Consider the following 21,583-nt stretch of genomic DNA (forward strand, 5'->3'; position numbering starts at 1 on the left):
GGAAAAGCTCTGATCCGTGCACTTGCGAATCACCAATTGGCGTGCTAACTGCTGCCAACAAGCATTTCTGGCGCCGTTGCCGAGTGTTGACGGCTCTTAAGTACCAAATCTAGACCGTTAACTCCTACATAAACACTGAAAAGATAAGCATCAACCTAGTGGTAGGGGTTTATTACTAATCATTTCCACAAGTATTGGTGAATATTTGTATGCAGGTTACTTATCCTTAGAAAGGAGGAGAAAACACACCCAAGAGGTAAAGAAACACAACTCCAGCCAATCAAGGAAGAGCACACGGATCCATGGGCCCACATCAGGGGCTAAACCACCTTGATATAGTATACACAAATAGTACTTATACCTGAGTGAGATCAGTTCTCTTAGGGGGCGTTTTCTTCCCGTGTCTTATTTTTAGCACGTGTCACATCGAATGTTTAGATACTAATTAGGAGTAGTAAACATAGACTATTTACAAAACCAATTACATAAGTGGAATCTAAACGGCGAGACGAATCTATTAAGCCTAATTAAGCCTAATTAATCCATCATTAGCAAATATTTACTGTAGCAACACATTGTCAAATCATGGACTAATTAGGCTTAATAGATTCATCTCGCCGTTTAGATTCGTCTTATGTAATGGGTTTTGTAAATAGTCTACGTTTAATACTCCTAATTAGTATCTAAACATTCGATGTGACGGGTGCTAAAGTTTAGCAAGTGGAAGAAAACAGGCCCTTACTCGCGGATTCATCGCAATACAGAGTGCTGTAGTTTGCTATGGGGTGCCGGTCGTAGTTAGACTGCAGTAGTAATCAGTAGCATAGACGTGGTGTCTGTGCTAAGAGTTATCCTTCGTTTTCCTTATATCCCACAGGCTGCTAGAGGTAGGCCGTAGCTAGTGACAGCCCTATTGGTCCTTTGTAATCCTCCACATTCAAATATAGCATAGAGCTATTGGCCGGAGGCTCTTGACTCATTCAGGGTAAGCCGGTGCTCGAAGCGAGTATTTTGACCCAAGAGACCGACCTTTAACTCACCTATAGTGCTATCCTTAGGAATCCTCGCTACCCTCGCCACCTATCTTGGTGTGTCTTTGGATCGACTAGAATAAAAGTTAGTGCACACAAGTTCCCTTGGATTCGATACCCTTGGAATACTCTGAGCTGAAAGCTACAACGGTATCCGTGCGCTTGCAAATTTGTTTCCATTCGTTACTTATACCAACGCTGGGGAACTAGTCAGTTTGCTATGTTTAACTTTGTATTAATTTTGCTAACCATCTTGTAACAAAGGTAAATCAGCAGCTGGTTCCACTATTTGTTGCTCTTGATTAGCATGCAGAGTGAACAAATTTTGGACATTATGGGTCACATCTTTCTTGCAAGTATTCACAGATAATAAAATCTCCTTTTCAATATTGAGAGCAAGACAAAATAATTGACTAATATGACTATATGATTTGCTAATTAACAAGGTTCAAATTTCAGAATTGAGCCCTCTTATGAACCTACTCATAACATCTTCTATGCATTCATCTAATCCACCAAACATGATACAAATTTTAAAATCATGGTAGTATTGTTTCATAGTCCTACTACATTATTTTAGTTTCTCCAGTTTGTTAAGCAAATGATCGACGTAATATGCATCTCGAAAAAGCATTTTAAAATATTTTCAAGTTGGTGGAACTTTGTTGTGCATACAAATATGTTTCCATTCTTACCGAGTGTCTTTAGTTAAAGCATTACAGGCACCAAGAATCATTTGCTGTTCAGACATGTCATAATTATTATGCATCTACCTTAAGCTCTCAATCAATATATGCATGAGGGTTAAAATTTCCCTCGAAAGAAGGTAGAGCATAACTGATCTCAGTTAGAACATCATCATGTACCTCCAGTGGGTGTGCTCCCATAAGTTGTTGAGGTTGTGAACACCCATGATGCAGGCTCCCAGCTCATACATGTCTCGTCGGGCCTGCCATTGTTAGCAAACAGCAGAAAAATTCACAAGAAGTTGCCTACCAACTCAAGGAAATAGGTGGTGGCAGATTGCATTTTTACTCAAACTGGTCCATCCAAGTTCTTACATGTTCTTACCACACTTTCAAAAGGTGTTGGTAACCAGCAAGAACAACACAAATGGTAACACAAGAGCAACCCTGTGATTTAGTAGATAATATGTGGAGCTATTGGTGGTTGCAAGGACAATGAATCAAGGTATAGCTAGAACCAGTCAATGAAAGTTGAATAAGCGTTCAAAGATGGTCTTGAGCTGGTCCTAGGCTAAATTCATGCTAGAGATGTGAGCTTGAACACAAGCGTTGTCACACACCAAAGTAACCCAGGAGTACAAGGAAAACAACAACTTTAGCCCGTTCTTTGTCTTCTTCTTTTTCTTCTTTTTTTCTTCCACTTTTTTTCTTTCTTTCTTTCTTCCCCTTTTTTTAAGAGTACTAATCTATTTTGTTCAGTGTCAAGACAAATCAACACAAAAAGGCTTACTGCACACAGACCCTTTGAATTCAAATTCTAGTTTCAAACAGAAGATTGCAAATCTCCAGCGCAGTTGCAAAATGCTCAAAAAGAATTTGGGGGCAAGGACAGCTACATTGGAAAAGATCACAATACAAGCTTTTTAGATTGTATTTAAACTCCCAAAATGGACACCAAACACAAAAGATATGACTATTTTCTTCTTGTGCTAAATTGGGGACAAATGGATCCATGGTGGCAGCGGAGATGTAACTAGTTCTGGTGGATTTTGTGGTGACTAAAACGTGAGCAGAACTCGAAACTCTAAAGAATTAACCACTAGGAACCAACAACTACTCCAATCGATGCAATTTAAAACTCAAAAAGCAAAGAACGAAGTAGAACAACAAAGGCTCAAACTTGTTGCTAAGATTTCACATCTAACCTATTTTTGAGATTTTTTGCACTGTAGGTAAAGTAAAAAAGGGTAAATGACTCACCAAAGAACCTTGCTCTGATTACCACATTATGGAACCCGCTAGGGTTTGGGTCCCGATCTTTCGGTGAGTGGGGGATAACTCGATTTGGTGGAGGATCGACGTTGTGCTGTCCAACTACAATGACCAACAAGGGTGCCATGCCTTAGCGACAGTTACACCAGCTCCGATTTGTTATTGTTCTTTCTGTGCCAAGAATAACTTTGAACCTGTAAGCAAATCAAAGAACAAGTGGACAAGAAAATAGCACATAGACCTTGCCCAAGGGATGAGTCTGATACACACGAGTTTGGAGTTCTAAATCAAGCAAATCGGGTGGTCTAATTGACACACGCATTTACAAGGAAGTAGTAGTAGCTAAACTTGTATCTAAACAAAACTCAAAGCCTAATGTGGTGGTAGCTACTGAATATATGAGCATTAGGTTGTGGCAAAGCCCCTGGACACGTCCCTATTGGACTCCAAAGCGATACATGGGTCAACAACCCAAAAGACGGCGGTGCAGCACCTTGACAGATTCTAGATGTCGACTTGTTTTGGCGATTCCCATCTACTCTAATAGAATTTAGACCTAGGACTGGTTCCATTGGAAAGCTTATCTCCTTATCTTTCCATACATATGTAGAATGCCTAAAATGGAGCATGTATGCAACATGGGCATTGTTTTTTGGTGCAGGTTACTCCTGGACTCCGAGGTGAACTCGAACTTTGATTTGATTTGGACCTCCACCTTGGTGACTTGAACCAGATGAGCTTTGGGCCTCCTTCTCCACTTGGACAATCTTGTTGGTCTCCTCCATCTCCATGCCATTCTCCATGCATGGCCCTAGGCATATGTGTCATGTCCTCACAATCCAAGCCTCTCTCCAAATATTTCTTTGTCAGAACTGTTGCATGTGTTATGCATGCACGCTCGTACCTTCCTCCCCTCCTGCTTTTCACAATTTTCAGCTCTCTTGGAGAGTTCATGATCTATATATGTATTTGATGCATTCACAAAATCTAATGCAATAGAATTTGGAATATCCGCATCAATACGTGTGATGTCCTCACAATCCAAGCTTCTCTCAAAATATTCCTGCCTTGTGTGCATCTATAGGAGTCATTTCCTCGTCATGAAGTCTTCAAGGTTTTGGTGCCTCTCACCCCGTCGCTTGGTCGCATCCAACCTTAGCTTGTATAAAGCTACTCTGGATCGTGGTTCTGTGATCGTTTGGAGATCGAGTCGGAGTTCTCTTTGGTGCCTCTCTCCCCATCATTTGGTCGCATCGAACCTTTGTCAGGTATAAAGCTAGTTACCTACTGCTTGCAGCAAGTTATCTTTATTATGAAACCTACTATCGTGAAGATCAGGCTATCCAAAAGACCTTTCTTGTAACGGTCCCTATCAGATGAGGTTGAAGCCTTAAAGATAAACATTCCATGAAATACTTCCTCTCATCTGAGGAGACATCATCAATAGCATATTGGGCAAGATAATTGAAGGTATTGAGATACCTTGCACCGGTTTGTTCCCTTGGGTAAGCTTGTGAAATTCATCCTTCTTGATCAAGCGGACACTTTTCGGAATATGATATCCGGTAAGCCTCACAAAATTTAGCCCAAGTCACCAAGGTCGGCCCTAGGGGCGGCAGGGTGTGCGGACACCCCGGGCCCCCAAATCCTAGGGGCCCCACCCCAGGTGTGCTTATTGCCCCGCTGTGCAGGTTGCATGCAACCTGCATGTGGCATGGCCCAAGGCCGGTGAGCCATAATTATTGCCCTGCTGCGCAGGTCGCATGCAGCTTGCATGCAGTATATGGCCCAAGGCTGGTGAGCCATAATTATTTATTCATGCGGCAGCCCGGCAAATGAGTTGAGGACGCGATCGAGGCGACCGATCAAGCGCCGATTTGTCTAATCGCAATTAGATCCAATTCCTTTGATCCTTTCCTTTGCTCGAGCCTGGTACTCCGTACTCGACCGCCGCCCAAGGGCTAGGGCCGCCGCTGCCCGCTGGTTCTCGACTTGTTGCTTGCGGTTGGCGCTTGCGTAGGTAGTACTCACTACTCAGCAGGGACTCTGAACTCTCCTCTCATGGCGAACGGCCCTGGGTATGAACGACGCAGTCACGCGGAATGGCGGACAGGTGGAGATCAGATAGGAAATCGTCAATTCGCTTCTATGATCAGGTGATTCGATTGCCAATTCCCCAATTCTCCATACCATTAATTATTAATTCACTTTCACAAGTTCTTTAAGCTCAACTGATTTATAACCATTGTGTATTTATATAATTTCAACACTATGGGATACCATGTCGTCTAGAAAATATGAATCAGGTAACGAGAAAAGGAAAATAAAACGACGTGTGGATGAGTTGATAGAATCACAGAGAGGAGCTATGGATAAATTTTGCAAGAGTAATCAGAGCCCTGAGAGTAATACGGGCGCTTTGACGAATCTAGATGAGTTGGCAATAGTTGTTGTAGATGAACCAACTAATGGGAATCAGGAAGAAAATGTTAACATCAACGTCGATGATAACAATGTAAGTGACTCTGAGAACACAGTAACTTCATCAGGTGCACATGCACAACCTGCTAGTGTTGATGAGCCAAAAAATTGGAAAAATCTTGATAATAAAGCAAGAGACATATTAGTCGAGAAAGGGCCTATAAGAGAAGAAAATATCGAATTTTCTCTATATGCTGCCTCAAGACAATTTTTTATATGCTCATAATCCTAGAAAATTAAGCAATGGAGAGGTACATGATAGAAAATAGTTACTTTATTCAAAGCATTTTGATAAAGTTTTTTGTTTCTGCTATAAGATCTTCAAGTCTAGCACTAGCAAGAGTCCTAGTTCCTTAGCAAGTGATGGGTTTAGAAATTGGAGGCATATTAGTGAGAAGCTTAGAGAACATGAAAATAGTGTCGAATATATTAGTAACATGAATAGTTGGAATGAATTGAGAGCTAGACTGCAGAAAAAGGAAACAATTGACAAAGAATTGTAGCAGCAAATCACAAACGAGAAAGAACGGTTGAGGCAAGTTTTGTTAAGAATAATATCCATTGTGAAATTTCTTGGTAAATGCAATTTGGCTTTCAGAGGAAGCAGTGAGCAGCTTTATAATGATAATAATGGTAATTTCTTAGCTTGTGCTGAGATGATTGCAGAATTTGACTTGGTAATGCAAGACCACCTTAGACGTATTCAGAACAAAGAAATTCATTATCATTATCTCAGTCATAAAATTCAGAATGAGTTGATATCTCTTTTGGCTTATGATATCACAAGTTCTATTATAAAGGTTGTTAAAGAGGCCAAGTATTTCTCCATTATCCTAGATTGTACCCTGATGTCAGTCATCAAGAACAAATGACTTTATTAGTTCGATGTGTTAATTTGTCTAATGGCAAGATAAAAATTAAGGAGTACTTTTTGGAGTTCTTGAAGGTGGATGACACATCTAGTTTGGGGCTTTTTAATGTATTGCTTGACATAAGGAAGAAACAATTTGATGAAAGTAATTGCTAAGAAGAAATTCTTGAAGCTAAGAAGGCTTTTCAAGTTAAATTTTTTTTTTGTTTGGGTTGATATGCCGATCGCTTCTTCAAAGAACAGATTTGAAGAATTCATAGTGTTTAAATATATATTTGGATTTTTATTGAGCTCAAGCACTTTGAAGTCATTAAATGATAATGAACTTGAAGAACATTGCACTAAATTTGCAGAAACTTTTTCTTTTGATGGTTCATCTGATGATCTTATTTTTGAATTAAAGATTATAAAATTCACTTTGCCAGATGGCGTAATATCTGCTATGGAGATTTTCGAGCATGTCAGAGATGTGGATTGTTATCCTAATATCTCCATTCCTTACTGACTCTTATTTATTGTGCCTGTGACTTCGCATTGGCTGAAACAAGCTTTTCAAAGTTGAAGTTATTGAAGAACTATTTGAGGTCAACAATGACTTAGGAGAGGTTAAATGGTTTTGCAACATTATGCATCGAGAAGAAATTGTTGGATGAGATTGGCATCAACCCTATTATAAGTGACTCTGCATCGAGAAATGTTAGAAGAAACTTTTAAGGTAATATGTATAAATAATTTGATATGAATATTACTTTTAGATACATTTAAGTATTTATTGGTAACATTTCATATATATTTATTATAATATTTATATTAAAAGGTCCGAGTTTTACTTTCGTCCCGGGCCTCCCAAATCTTAGGACCGGCCCTGCAAGTCACTTGATGACCTTCTCCAACTTGAGCTAAATAACCTTGCCACCATGTTCCCTCGGCATCAACTCAACCTTCTCTTGATCATTTCTTTCAAAAAGCCCAAACTTTTGATCCATGCTGCGAAGCCAAAAGTTGGCGTCCAAAGATAGGAGGATAGGTAACAGGGAATGTGGGGTAGCCGCAGAGTTGATGGTCTCCACCACCGCCACCCTGCCCTTGGCCGGCCATGTTTTGGACAAGAGCTTGAAGGACTTGATTTTGAGCTTGTCGGGTGTTCTCAAACCTTCTAAGGATTTCCAAGAGGGCGGGATGCATCGGAGGAGGAGGTCAATTTTCTTGCCACTGGCACCACGGGTGCCGTGACCCGCGTAATCCTGCTGCCAACCACAAAGTAGGTTAGCGACTAGGAAAAAGTAAAATAGATAGAATACCACAAGAAAATTGTACAACAAGGTATAATACCAACCACAAATGTTTGAGAGACATGATATCATAACATAGATGATAAAGATCATTATAAGATAATAGGAAGATGATGGTTTCGACCCAGACACTCCATACTAGGCTGACGATCCCTCGGAAGACTGCCTGTGGGTCGATGGAAGAACCACTCCGTTGGAACTTCTCTTTTAAACCTGAGGGTCATTCCATATTAAAGTTACATTTATGACATTGGTAAGACCCACTCTGTTGGAACCCTTAAGTGTACTTCTCTTTTAAACCTGAGGGTATAAATTTATGTATGACATTGTGCATACCATAAAGTTACTTTTTCTAATATTTATAGGCTACAATATTAATTATTTTTTCTTAACATTCACAGAGTGCGAAGTTACCTTAAATAGAAGCATTACCGTTCCCAACCCAAGAACCATGCAGCAGCAAGCAGCGTGCACCAGCGTAGCACTGGCAGCATGCGTGTGGAAGTAAGGAAGGCCTGGGCGAAGTGCCGGAGATTTTCCGACGCGAAACAGGGACGAGGTTGACTGGGGAGCTGGTTGGTTATTGGGCTCCTACATGGCTTGCGGAAGCCAGATAAGTCCGGTAGCTTTAAAACTCCATCAGGCCCAATTAAAATCATATAATTCGACATTTCAACCTATTACATTCAACATTTTTCTAAAATTAGTTCAACATCTAAAATTAGTTGATTCAACATTTTCGAAACCAACAATCAACATTTCATAGAAAAATATTAAATTCAACATTTTTCATGTCCTATTTCAACATCCAAAAAGAATATATTCAACATTTATCAAAATAAAAATCAACATTTCAAATTTTAATTTCTGGGTTGCTTTCCTCTTCTCCGACGACGGTAGCAGCATCGAGGGCGGCGCACGGGACAGCGGTGGGCAGCGGATGCGCGGCGGCGGAGCAAGCGGACGGCGTCGTGCAGGGGCACGGGTGATGGCGACGTGCGGCGGCGGCCGCGGAAGCGAGGACGGCAGCGTCCTTGCAGTGGTAGCAGCGGCGGAAGGGCGGCGACCGCCGCCAGGGGACAACGGCAGCCGAGCCGCTGCCGCAGCGCGCGAGGGCGGAGGCGGCCGCAAGAGACAACAGTGGCCTGGCCGCGGCAAGGCGGCAACAGAGGATGCCGGGAATGGCGGCGGACATAGGGGGCGGCGGCGGGCGTCGACGCGCGCGCCTCCGCGTGGGGGAGCGGCGGTAAAGCACGCGGACGGCGCCGCCGGGCGCAGGGGGTGCCAGCGATGGCCGTGGTGGACGACGGCTGGCGGGAGTAGGGGCGGCGGCGCGCAAGAGGTGAAGGCGGCGGCGCACAGGAGCCTGAGGAGGAGATGGACGGCATCCAACGGATCGAAGTCTTCGCACGAATCCCTATAATAGACAGACTTCCGGAAGCCATATAGGATCCCTGGCTGGTGTGGCGTCTTAGTGGGCTCGTGGGCTGCAAGGGGAGTGACGGATACTTCGTTCGGCCTTGTTTACTACCGTGTTGCTAGGCCACGGATGAACTACTTGGGCCATGGAAAAATAAATGGAGTATAGGGGGGGATATGGGCCACGCCTAGGGCCGTGTCCCTAGGCCCAAATCCGAAACTACAATTTTATTCGCATGTGTAGATTGCAACATCACTGGCGCTTTTACTTGTTTAGTTTATCCACCATCATTCGTATGCATAGATAAAAATCATGTCAGAAGATGAACGGTCCATAGAATTGCTGAAAGAAAGGCCATACGAGTGATATTGTCCTTGTTATTAGGCTATTTCTAGTGAGGAGTTTATCTCGCAGTTTCCAAGAGTGACATATCATCTAAGGTGTTTGAGTTGATGGATGAAACAACATCCCCAAATGTTGAGTTTCGTTTCATGATCTCATAAGCTGCCCATACCATTTAATTGCAAGGCATGTGATTGAATATGATCAGATAAAATTAAACTCAATAGCCACCAATGCAAGTTTCAACAAGTTTTATAGTCTTGGAAACCGTGCTTACACAGTTTTATCCTGAAATTTCTTCCCTCTCTCACTTCATAATTACCTTGCCATATTATCACATATACTGATGTATCACAGTATTTAATGTGTATGAAACCTCTACGAAATTTGCATTGGGATTAACGTGCCTTACTACCACACAATTACCGGTAATCATGCATATGCCGTCACTAATTACTGTGCCTTTATTCACCTGTTGAATGCAGCCTTACTGGCGCTTTTACTTAGTTTTTACATATACATATTTGTCATCATTTGTCACCAACTCAGCATAACCATGCTCTTCCTCATTTTGCCACCCTTCCGAATACAGAAGAAAGGCAACACCAGCGTATTGCCAGGGAATTACAGCTTTCAATTACAGCGTATAATATGCATAACAATGTACCTGCAGATCATCCTCAATCAAGGACGCACAAATGACGCCAACCGGGTATTCAAAACATATTATATCTGCTTTATGTCACTTCATCCATGCTTTAACTGATCATTGGATGCATTTGCTTTGCCATTGGCAAGCGAAGCAGGCAGCTCCCAAGCGAGGACGTGCCGCCAGCTGATTGGCGGCGGCCGCCGGTGACCGGAGACCACCTTGACCAGGTCGAAAGGGTTGTGAACGAAGTGCACCACCGTGCTCCGGGACACGCTGACCCCGAAGAGGTACATCTCCAGGTACTTCTCCAGGAAGAAGTACACCACGTCCGGGTTACTTGGGTGCAGGAGCGCGAGGACGGGGACCGTCGCCGAGAGCCCCGTCGCCCTGTAGCTGTCGCTCGCCCAGATCCTCCCCAGGCTCGTCGCGCTCTGCTGCTTCCAGAACGTGAAGCCGGACGGGCCGAAGACCAGCGTCCAGACGACCACTAGCGTCTCCTCCTGGCGGTGAGCGCGCCCGCGTGCGACCTCCACGAACCGGACCTTGCCCTGGCTCACCCTCACCATGCGCCGGCTCACGACGTCCTCCGCCGTGTGGCCGACGACGGGGTACGTCTCCTGGAAGGCGACGTGGTGCAGCACCGGCTCGTCGGCGAAAGGGTCGCAGCCGAGGAGCCCCCACACGAGGTTCACCCACCAAAGCTTGCCGTCGTGGGCGATCACGTCGTGGGACGACCACATCCAGCGCCGGCCGGACATGGAGGGGCAGCTCAGATCCTTCTGAACCCACGCGTCCGTGCCGGAGCGGAAGGTGAGGAGAGTGGCGCGGCCGTCGTCGTCGCTGCCGGCAGCAATGCGGAGCTCGGCGACAACGTATTCGGCGCCGCCGCTGCCGGGGAGGGAGACGAGGCCGACGTTCCTTACGCTGGAGATGCCGGGCTGGTAGGTGCGGGCGCGGTCGGGGACACGCACGACGGAGGTGGCCAGCGCCTTGCCGGGCCCGGCGGCGGCGAGGAAGTCGCGCGCCACGAGGAGGATGCCCGGCGGGTCGCGGTCCAGGTCGAAGCCGACGAAGGGCCAGCGGGAGGCGTGGAGGAGGACGCCGGCGTCGCCGGCCGCTATGGCGTAGGGGTGCCTGTCGGTGTCGTCGTAGCCGGGCTTCGGATGGACGCTCATGGGCACGGTGAGCGTCGAGGCGCGCGGCGGCAAGGAAAGCTTGACGGAGAGGTCCCCGGGGTCCTTGACGGAGTCGTGCTGCACGAGGGCGACGCGGCCGAGGACGACCCACAGCGGCGCCGGGGAGGACGACGACGCCATCATATTTCCGTCGATTCGGTGGTGTTCGGGGCAGTGAGAAGGAAAGGGGGGAGAGGGGAATGGATGTCAAATTGCGGCGCTGGGTTTTTGAAGGGTTTTGGCTTGAGGATTGAAATCCCAACACAGGCTACAAGTACACACTTCAGCGTGTATTGATCTTTTGGTTGCGTAATACAAATACAAATACAAATACAGAACGAAAACGCGACAGATGGCACAATCTATTAGCTAACAAATCGGCGGTGATGGGTACGCATGCCTATTAAAAAAAAAATCCTGGCCGGCCGCGTTTGGCCTCCCCGCCGCTGGGTGCCGCCACCATGCCACTACAGCCCCATCCCGTGCCACCACCGCCCCCATTCCGCGCCACCCAAACGCCCGAGAGAGGGAGAGGGACAGGGAGATGGGGGAAGCTTACCAGGGCCGGATCTCGCTGCCGGCGGATCCCGTGGTGGCCGGCGCCACCAATAGATCCTCGTGCGCCACCGGATCCCATGGCCGCTGTCGCCGCTGGTTCCCCGTGCGTCGCCAGGTCCCGGCGCGGATCCGTGCACCGTCGAGGCTCCCTGCCCCTGCTCCTCTCTGCCAGGTCGAGGGGCAGCGAGCGGAGGGGGGAGGGGAGGAGCAGCGAGCAAAGGGGGTAGGGGAGGGGCAGCGAGCAGAGGGGGGACCGGAGGGAGGACAAGAGGGAGGGAGAGCCGAAGGGAGGAAGAGAGGGAGGGAGGTCCGGAGGATGAGATGGTGGAGTGAGAGATGGAGAGGGGCGGCAGAGGGAGTTGATGGAGTCGGAGGAGGGAGAGAGCTGACGCGAGAAAAGAATGAACTGTGATTGATAAAAATTTCGGATCCAGCCTCCCCTTTCACCATCGGACAATGGGAAGACCCGGCGGTGATAATTTTCACCGCTGGTTTGAAACATAAACCAGCGGTTATGTCCTGTCATAATTTTTTTAAGAGAAAGGGAGTTTCACTGCCGGGTTATCTGAAACCGGCAATGATAGGACGTCTGGAATAGCCCAATCTGTACTACTAGTCGTTCTTCAAGGTGTGGAAAAGCAACGTTAACCAGTCCCTTCGATCATCAGGTCAGCAAATTGCAGGGTCGTTGGACAACGTAGAATGCGAACTTATACGATGGCACTTTCTGTTTGATTGACAAGTGAATGTCAAGTTAAATGTACGCACCCACACACCCTACACTTTTAATTCACCGAGGTAGCAAATTCAGAGACTGATGGATTATCATAGGTACTAAATTCATACCACTAAATGGATAATTAGTAAAAAAAATATGAGTACTCATGTCAAGTCGAGAACTTAGACTCAAGATGATAGAAGGGGTAGACCTAGAGCTAATTAATCTTAGCTAATCTTGAGTGGAGCACACACTTTAAGATCAACCAAATTTTGAAAGCTTAAACATGGTGAGAATTTGATAATTACCGTAACAGCAAGCAAATTTGAAAGCTTAAATATGGCAAGAATTTAATAATTAGAGCTAATCCTGAGTGGGGTTACACTTTAAGAGCAAACCAAATTTTGAAAGCTTAAATACAGTAAAAAATTAATAATTAGGGAAATTTGTCCAGGGGACACTGCGAATCTCTGGTTTTGTGTTCAACACATTGTCAAATTCCATTTTGTTCCTAGCACACTGCGAAAACATAGTTTTAGCTGCAACACACCGTCCGAATAAAATGATAATTTCTAGAGCTGAGAAAAGAGAGAATGGGTGTTAATGGACATTTCTGCCATTGCAAACCGGCCCTACATGCCATCTTCCTCCATTCTTGTTTCTCTATCTCGCTCAGGGCAGCATCAATGGTAAAAGCTCAAATAGCAGTAAGGGTGGGACTCAGTGAGAAGAGGCTTTTGCTATTTCTATACGCACAATGGGTACGGTGGAACATAGCATTAAGGTGGGGTCTAGGTTCCAATAAAAAATTCCACCTTAACTTCCCTTTGCTTCCTGTGTTCCTATTTCCGTACGTCCATTTGCATGTTGGAGAGAGAATGAACATAACTGTGATCGACATGTAATAGTTTTACCTTGCGTTAGATCGGGCAACGGGCCCAACGTCCAGTTGGGGTCGGTCGGTCGACTATATTTCAAAGTCCAGTTGCTCAAAGTTTGCAGTAGGGGTACAAACGAGAGAGGGATGAGAAGGGGTGTTTGAGATCTGGTCGTGCTCTGGTCCAAGTGGAAGAGAGTGACCGGGGGCTCAGACGTGCGCTATGTGTTCAAGAGTGTGTGCGTGTGTGGAATGAGTAGAAGTGTCTGCCTCCAGTGTCTCTATTCAGATAGGGAGGGCCCGTTCCCTTTTATAGTACAAGGGGACGTCCTTACAAGTCAGAGAGAGAGTGCAGGCGCTGCCTAGTCTTGTCGAGGCCCACGTCGTTGGGTACGGTATGGTTGCTGTCCTCGGTCCCTGTTCATCTCATCAGGCCACTCCGTTGTACCAGGTAGGTTGCGGCGGCACTGTTCGGGGTGTGCGCAAGGCGTGGTGCGGTACAATTCCTCGTACGGTAGTTGACCTGGGCACTTCCTCTTACCCGTTCCACCTGCTCCCTAGGCCCATACCGAGCGGGCGTCCTCAGTTGATTATCCCAGTCGGCCCCGGCCGTGCCGATCGGAGGGAGTGGTGTGATCGGTACGGCGCATCCCCGGCCAGGGGAACTCAGTCAGGGTTGGACTGTGGTCCCTCCCCCGACTGGACCCTTCTAGTCGGGGCACCGACCAGGCCTCCTGGTCAGAGGAGCTAGTCGGTAGCCGGATCTTGGTCTCAGCTTGCGTTGCATTGCTGGGCCAGCCCAAGTACGCATCATCGCCGCACCTCTTGTTGGGCCAAGTGCTGCGGGAAGGAAGTCCTATTGGGGATCCCAGGTCTATGGACCCGTCAAGAGCCCCCGAGCCCCTTTAGGGCTTTGTTGATGCCGCGAAGGGGCAATTGAGTTTCAATCAGTAGGTCGCTGCTTTGTTAGTGGGAACACACAAGGGTGCTATTTGTTTTTGTCTTGTTTGCGAGAAGGACAGGCTGCGTGCGGTGACCGGTGTCGTATCCTAGACGATAAGGATGAGCGTCACGTGGATCCCGTACCGTCGCCTCGTGCCCCGGTAACTTTGCCTTGATTTTAGGTGCCTTTATTGCGTGGTAGTTGTTCCGTCACCTCGATTCTAGGTGCCTTTTTCAGGTGCCTTCATTGCACGTCACGGACGCGTACTGTTATGCTCCCTGATGGTAGCTGGTGGCTTGTCTATAAATAGGGGTGCTTCCGCATCTGGAATCCCCATGGCTCGGGTTGTAGCGCTAGTAGGTTTCTGGCTCTTGCTCTTCGCTAGGGGCAGCTTTGGCCGCTCCTCATGATGCAAGAAGATTTCTCGTAATAGGCGCCATGTTGCTCCTTCCCTTTGCAGCCTCTTCGGGCATGTTCGGGAGCCACGATGCTTGAAGATCTCTCATAAGGAGAAGGCATTGTGTGTCCCAGGCGAAACTTGCCCCTGAGGCTGGATGGGAGGATGAGGGCATCGTTGAGGGAAGACGAGGAGCGCGGCTTCCTTATCCTCGCTCTCTTCCCAGGTGGCTGAAGACCGCACATCGTCATCGAAACTGTCGTGCTCATACTCTAGCTTCTCCGATGCGCAGTCCTGAGGCAGTTTACCCAGGTCGCCACAGAGGGAGGAGAGAACTTTGAGCGCAACTTTCTTGTATTGCATGCACTCTTTTTGTTTCTTTCAGTCCCGAGGCGTAGAGTAGTCCCAGGGTTGTTCACACACGCTTTGCATGATATTGTAAAAGCCTGGGACTCCTGTATTCGCACGCTTTGCATGATATTGTAAAAGCCTTTGGCTCAATGAAAGTTTATATTCACTTTACATTTTCAGTATCCACTACGCCGTTGAGGCAGATTGTTATCGGTGCAGAATCTGGCCGACGAGTAAATGTTAGTAGTTTTGCCGTGCATTAGATTAGATAGAGCCTAGCACACAATGACACAGGATGTATACTGGTTTGGAAAATGGGCCCTAAGTCCAGTCGAGGTCGGTCGGTCGACTATATTCCTGAACCTAGGTGCTCAAAGTTTGCGGTGGGAGTACAAACGAGAGACGGATGAGAAGAGATGTCCGTGACCTGGTCGTGCTCTGGCTTGAGTGGGAGAGAGTGACCGGGGGCTCAGACATGCGCTATGTGTTTGAGAGTGTGTGCGCGTATGGAATGAGTAGAAGTGTCTGCCTCTAGAGTCTCTGTTCAGACGGGGAGGGCCTGTTCCCTTTTATAGTAAAGGGGATGGCCTTACAAGTCAGAGAGACAGAGTGCAAGCACTGCCTAGTCTTGTCGAGGCCCACGTCATCGGGTACTGTAGCAGAACGGCCCAGATTAACCCGGCTAAAGTGTGCTAAACATCGCCTCAAATGCGAACTCACAGTTTAATCAAGTTAAAATGGCAGTCTGTCGGGTTTCACCCGATAAAACCACTTGTCTCGATCGAAATAAAGCATACTCGCACGAAAATGAGTCCAAAGATTACAACAATCCAGATACATTATTACAGGTCCCACATTCAGTTTTTACAACTCAAGGGTCCAAATGCATAAAGGTAGAGTTTAGAGTTCAAAGCAGCAGAAAATAAATGGTAGTCTAGCGTCGATACAACAATACCATGGTGAAGCCTACCATGATATCAAACGCCACGATCCTCGCCGACCGAGGATGGGTCCCACTCAATAATCCAACCCGAAGAAGTTGGGACAGCCGAGTCACACTAGCAACCAAGTCAACAGCAAACCTCAAAAAGATAGCCACAAGCAAGGCTGAGTATACTAATACTCAACAAGACTTACCCGTCAGGTGGTAACTACTCCACCAACTCCTAGATATGCAAGGCTTTTTAGCTGAGGGGTTTATTTTGCCAAATGCTTCTAAGGTAGGTCCTTACTTTCAAGTTTTAGCAGCAGGTTATAGTTGATTAACCATTCTAGGTAAGCACCTATTCTAATCAAGCATGTTGAACAAGCAATTTAATTCAAGCAATCCATATTAATCATCATACTTTGTTCCACTTCTTACTTAGTGCAGCATAGTGATCAAGCAGTCTCAAACTGTGAGAGGCAGACAATTCGAATCGAGTTTTTAAACTTTGCAAGGTGAACCTAACCCCATGACATTCGCGTACCACGACAGGTTTGCTTCACTTGTCAGCCATCCCCATCAATCCCCAGCTACGTGTCGGGCTCACTTCCCTTGGTACAAGGCACCATGGTCCCGGTCGACACTATACCGTGACTGCACTTGTCACCACATGATACACCAGGGGAAACTCAGTTCTAGAGATAGTGGGGCGGTCCGCTCACGTCCTGGTTTGATCAACTACTAGGCTTCCCCATCTCATACTAGGTCTCATACTAGGTATGAGATTAGTACTTTCAAACACTTGACTGTGAACGCCGACACCTTACGACCTTAGCATCTTTCTTCTAGACAGCCCAAAACAATTTATATAGCCCAGCCCCGCCCATCAATCCTTATGATTCCAACATAAGTAAACAAGCAACTCCTATAACTCACGAGTGATAGGAAATCTCGACTTTTACTGTGTCCCTATTTGGCATTGCAGCTACTCGTCTTATCATATTAATATTCAGCACATAGGTACCTAGGATCATGCAACTAGGGTTTCAAGCAATGCCTATAAACTTATATGCACAAATATAAGCAACATAAGTAGTGCATCGTTAAGATCAGCAAGATCATTGGAGTCTTATTGAGCTGATGAATTAGCAACTTCCACAGCAAAAAGACCACAATGACCTTAAGGAGTTAAACTGTTGTTTACATCCTAAACCACGTTTTTGCACAACAACTTTAAGTTTAACCAACAAGAAAGTTGTCCAACTGGTTAAATACCAGCAACCTTGATTCTCAACTTTTGTTTTTCCTTAGCCAGCCAGAGCTCTAAATCTGTGAGACAAGTTCAACCTTGGAGCCTTTTTACTCCAATCCATTGCAATCTTGATCTAACTTCTTTTGGCAATTGATGGGAATTGATGGGGACGGTGGACAAGTGAAGCTATCCTTTGTGGTGAGCGAATGTCGTGGGATTATTTCCACCATGCATGGTTAAAACTTGGATCGATTCGTCTGCCTCTCACAGCTTGAGACTACTTGATCACTATGCTACACTGAGTAAGAAGAGGACATGTTGATGATGTTAATGCTGATGTTTTCTATTAATTGTTTGTATAACCATGCTTGTTCAGTATGAGTTGCAAATGTAGAATGGTTAATGAACTAGAATTCATGGCTAAAATGTTGAAAGTAAGGATCCACCACTAGTCGCTTTTGGATAAACAACCCCTCCGGCCAAACAGCCTGCATGTCTAGGTGTTGGTGGATTAGTACCACCGACGGGTAAGTCTTGTTGAGCGTAGTCGCTCAACCTTGTTGTGGCTTATCTTTTCAGGTTTTGTTTTGGAAGAAGGTACCGCTGGGCCCTGCCAGCTACCTTCAGGATGGACGGTCGAGCGGGCTCCCTCCTCGGACGGTCAGGATAGAGGTTACTGATGTCGTGACCAGCTTCGTCACGGTGTCGAGCGTCGACGTTTAGTTATCGTTGTTTATTTCCGCTGCTGAACACTTTGCAAACGTGTGTTGAATTTCGAACTCTTTTGTTGTAATAAACTTATGCACTTGTTAAAAGAATGGACTGTTGTAATCTCTGCAACCGCTCACTCTCGGGTGAGTCCTCTTTCGCGATCATGTAGCGTGGTTTCATTGGAAAGAATCCGACAGATGACCAAATTGGCTTGATTAAGGTGCACGATCGCATGTCAGGCGACTTAAGTGTGCTTTAGCCGAGTTAATTTGGGCAATTCTGCCACAGCTTGCCTTCTTGCCCTAACTCAACCTTGGGCTCTTCCGAACTTGGTTCAGGCCTTGATTTGCCTCGATTACGTCCAGTTCGGCAAACACCCTCCTGCTTCGCGTTTCAGGCCGAGCTCATATGTTCGGTCAGCGCGGTTAGCTTCTACACGAGATGCAAATGCAAGATTTCAAAAACAAGCTTTTATGTGTAGGTTTCATCTTGTTAATTAAGTGTCACACCCTAAAATTTTCAAATTTCAGGATGTGATTAAAAGGAATAATTAAATAACGATTTTCTATAATTTAAAATTTTTGCCAACATTTATTTTCTTTACAGGAAATTTAGCATAGGAAAAATAATTGTTTGTTTTTTTGGCATTAAATAATGTTGTTCTGTGTATGTGCATTCATGCCAATGCATCTTGGTGTTTCATGAGTGAAAATTTTTCAAAATGCGTTTAGACGTTGTCCAAGTTCTTCTGAGAATTTTCCAGTTTTTTTGGAATTTATTATCCTTTTCCTAGAGCTAAATCAAATTTTTAGATAGTTCTAAAATCTTTTTCACAAGCTCCAAATATTTTATTTCGATTCCTCATGTCCCAAACTATCTCTTGGATTTTTCCTAGAATTTTTGGGATTTTCAGAGTATTTTTCATTGTTTAAATGAATTATCTAGCTTTATCTCGATTTTCATTTACACGAGGAATTATTTCTGAAATCTTTCTTCTTATCTCGGCCCGGCCCATTTCCCCTTTCTTTTCCTCAGCAGGCCGCCGGCCCAAACTCCCTCCTCTCCTCTCACCCGCCGGGTTGTCCCGGCCTCCTCTCTTTCTCCCTTGCGCTGGCCCGTCTCTCCTCTCTTTATCCTCACCGGCCCACCTTCTTCCCTTCCTCCAGCAGGCACAGCGCCTCACACGCCGGACCATCGGCCCATCTTCGCCCTTCCCCTCTCCCTTTCACCGACAGGCGGGCCCCACCTATCGCGAGTGTCTCCCACCTCTAGACGCACGCACACGCCGCTGCAAGCACCTAGGTCAGGCGCTGCCCGTTCGTCTCCCGCTACGCTGCGTCTCCCGCTCCCGCCCAACTACCTGCACCGCTCCTCCTCCCCACGTGCAAGCCGCCGCCCCCTCGTTTCTCCTCCTTTTGGCCGGAAATCGTCGCTCCACTCTCGCACGCCATTAATGGCCGCCGGTGCCCTTTTACTCCTCTACTGCGCCCCCTCCACTCCCTCCGCGACCCTATAAATGGCGCCCTACCCCGCCTGGTGCACCTCATTTCTTCTTGCCTCCAACCACCACCCAGAGCGCCGCCCCACCACCGCCTTGCTGTCGCGCTCGAGTACCGCATCCTGCACCGCGTCCCCTGCCTCTTGCTCACCGCTGCCGCCACCTCCTGCAAGCCGTACCGCCGCTTGTCCGCGTTTCCTGCTCGCCTCCGTTGCCGAGGCTACCTAGCACCTCTCCCCTAGCCGGCCATCGATCACCGACAAGATCTCCCCTCGAGTTAACATCGGAAAGCTCGTATGCTTGAGAAGGTTTCCTCCAAATCGATGATTAGATCCTCCTGATTTCTTGTTTTGATGACTATGTCATCCACGTAGGCTTCTACGTTGCGATGCAATTGCTTTTCAAAGCACATATGTATAGCTCGTTGGTAAGTTGCCCCTGCATTTTTTAGTCCAAATGACATTGTTTTGTAGCAGAAGGCCCCAAATGGAGTGATGAAGGCTGTCTTAGCTTGATCTTCTTCTTTGAGGCTTATCTGATGATAACCTAAGTAGCAGTCAAGAAAGCATAGCAAATCGCACCCAGCAGTAGAGTCAACTACTTGGTCGATCCTGGGTATTCCAAAGGGGTATTTTGGACAGTGTTTGTTGAGATCCGTGCAGTCGACGCACATTCTCCATTCGTTGTTTTTCTTGCGAACAAGTACAGGATTGGCTAGCCAGTCAGGGTGAAAGACTTCTTTGATGAACCCTGCTGCGAGTAGTTTGGCTAGCTCTTTTTTGATTGTTTGTCGTCTGTCTTGGGCCAACCTGCGGAGGCGCTGTCGTTTTGGGGTAGCTTTGGGATCAACGTTGGTTTCCAGGTGAAGATATCATGGTTTGCCCAAAGAAAACTGATGAGTGCAGTTTCCTATTTAGGGTCTAGCCCTGTTCCAATCAGAGCTATTTTAGAAGAGTCGTCAGTTTGGAGATTAACTATTTTGAAGTCTTTCTCACTTGTTAATTTCACTTTTGTGGATCCCGACTTGTTTTCTGGGATCTTGAGTTCTGTTGGGTGAAGTTTCTTTGAAGCTGTGAAAACTTGTTGCATAGGGCTGGGTGCTTGAGAGGTTGCGGCAATCTCCACGGCTTTGGTGTCGCACTCGTAAGATCGCCGTAAATCTCCTCGTAGCATTAGTTCTCCCTTGGGCCCTGGCATTTTGAGTACCAAGTAAACGTAGTGTGGTATGGCCATAAACTTAGCCAGAGCTGGTCTTCCGAGTATGGCGTGGTAAGATGTCTCGAAGTCGGCGACTTCAAATCTGATGTACTCGGTTCGGTAGTGTTGCTTAGTTCCGAAAGTAACTAGCAGGACGACTTGTCCTAGTGGTATGGCTGCGTTTCCTGGTACGATTCCGTAGAAGGGTGAGTCTATTGGAGTGAGCATTTCCGTGACATCAAGACACATTTTTCTTAGTGTTTTGGCGAAAATGACGTTGAGCCCGCTTCCACCATCGATGAGTACTTTTGTCAGTTTTGATCCTGCAACAATGGGATCGAGTACTAGAGGAAATCGCCCTGGTTCTGAAAATTTTGTCCACTGGTCCCTTCTGCTAAAGATTATGGGTACCTCTAACCATTTTAGCAGTGTTGGATTTGTTGGTTCGATGGCCATGATTTCCCTAAGTACCAGTTTGCTGGACCGCTTGGATGCGGTGCTTGGGATTCCGCCAAAAATGACGTTGATTGTTTTGGAGGCGGTCTGGAAGTCGCCTTCTCCTTCTTCATCGTTGTGGACCTTGTTTTTGCTTTTATCTTTTTTTCTTATTGTACTCCTCGGGAGGTGGAGGTCCGGGCAAATCTTGCATTACTCGACGCATGCTGTAGCAGTCTATTGCTGAGTGTTTGCTAGTCGGGTGCCATGGGCACTGTTTTTTGAGTAGTTCGGTGAAGCTTGGCCCATCATCGTGTTTGCGGGATCCCTTCTTCCCTGAGTTAGTCATGGAAGCAATGGTGTTGTCAGGTTTTCGTTTGCGATTTTGATTACTCAAAAAGTTGTTTCGTGTATCGCTGTGTCGGTTTCTATCCTGGTCATGGTTGTTATTGTCGCGTCCTCGGTCTTTGTCTTCTTCATCTGCCCATTGTTGCACCAT

At 46.5% G+C, this 21,583-nt stretch overlaps 1 protein-coding gene and 1 long non-coding RNA gene across 2 annotated transcripts; both read right to left on the bottom strand.

Annotated features, from left to right (window-relative positions):
• Window positions 1-7,207: 7,207 nt before the first annotated feature.
• On the bottom strand, window positions 7,208-9,017 carry LOC111257121. Its single transcript, XR_002677530.1, has 3 exons — window positions 8,048-9,017; window positions 7,678-7,846; window positions 7,208-7,585 (listed from the first exon to the last, which is right to left on the bottom strand). It is a non-coding gene; the product is annotated as an uncharacterized LOC111257121 (long non-coding RNA).
• Window positions 9,018-10,142: 1,125 nt separating this feature from the next.
• On the bottom strand, window positions 10,143-11,363 carry LOC111257064. Its single transcript, XM_022826090.1, has one exon. It carries the CDS (start codon window positions 11,361-11,363, stop codon window positions 10,143-10,145), a length of 1,221 nt encoding a protein of 406 aa, XP_022681825.1.
• Between the last annotated feature and the right edge of the window lie 10,220 nt (window positions 11,364-21,583).

The sequence above is a fragment of the Setaria italica genome, chromosome IV (assembly GCF_000263155.2).
Source record: "Setaria italica strain Yugu1 chromosome IV, Setaria_italica_v2.0, whole genome shotgun sequence".
NCBI lineage: Eukaryota > Viridiplantae > Streptophyta > Magnoliopsida > Poales > Poaceae > Setaria > Setaria italica.

Excerpts from the sequence above, each read along its gene's own strand:
- LOC111257064 (XM_022826090.1), bottom strand. The coding sequence starts at position 11,363 with ATGGCGTCGTCGTCCTCCCCGGCGCCGCTGTGGGTCGTCCTCGGCCGC.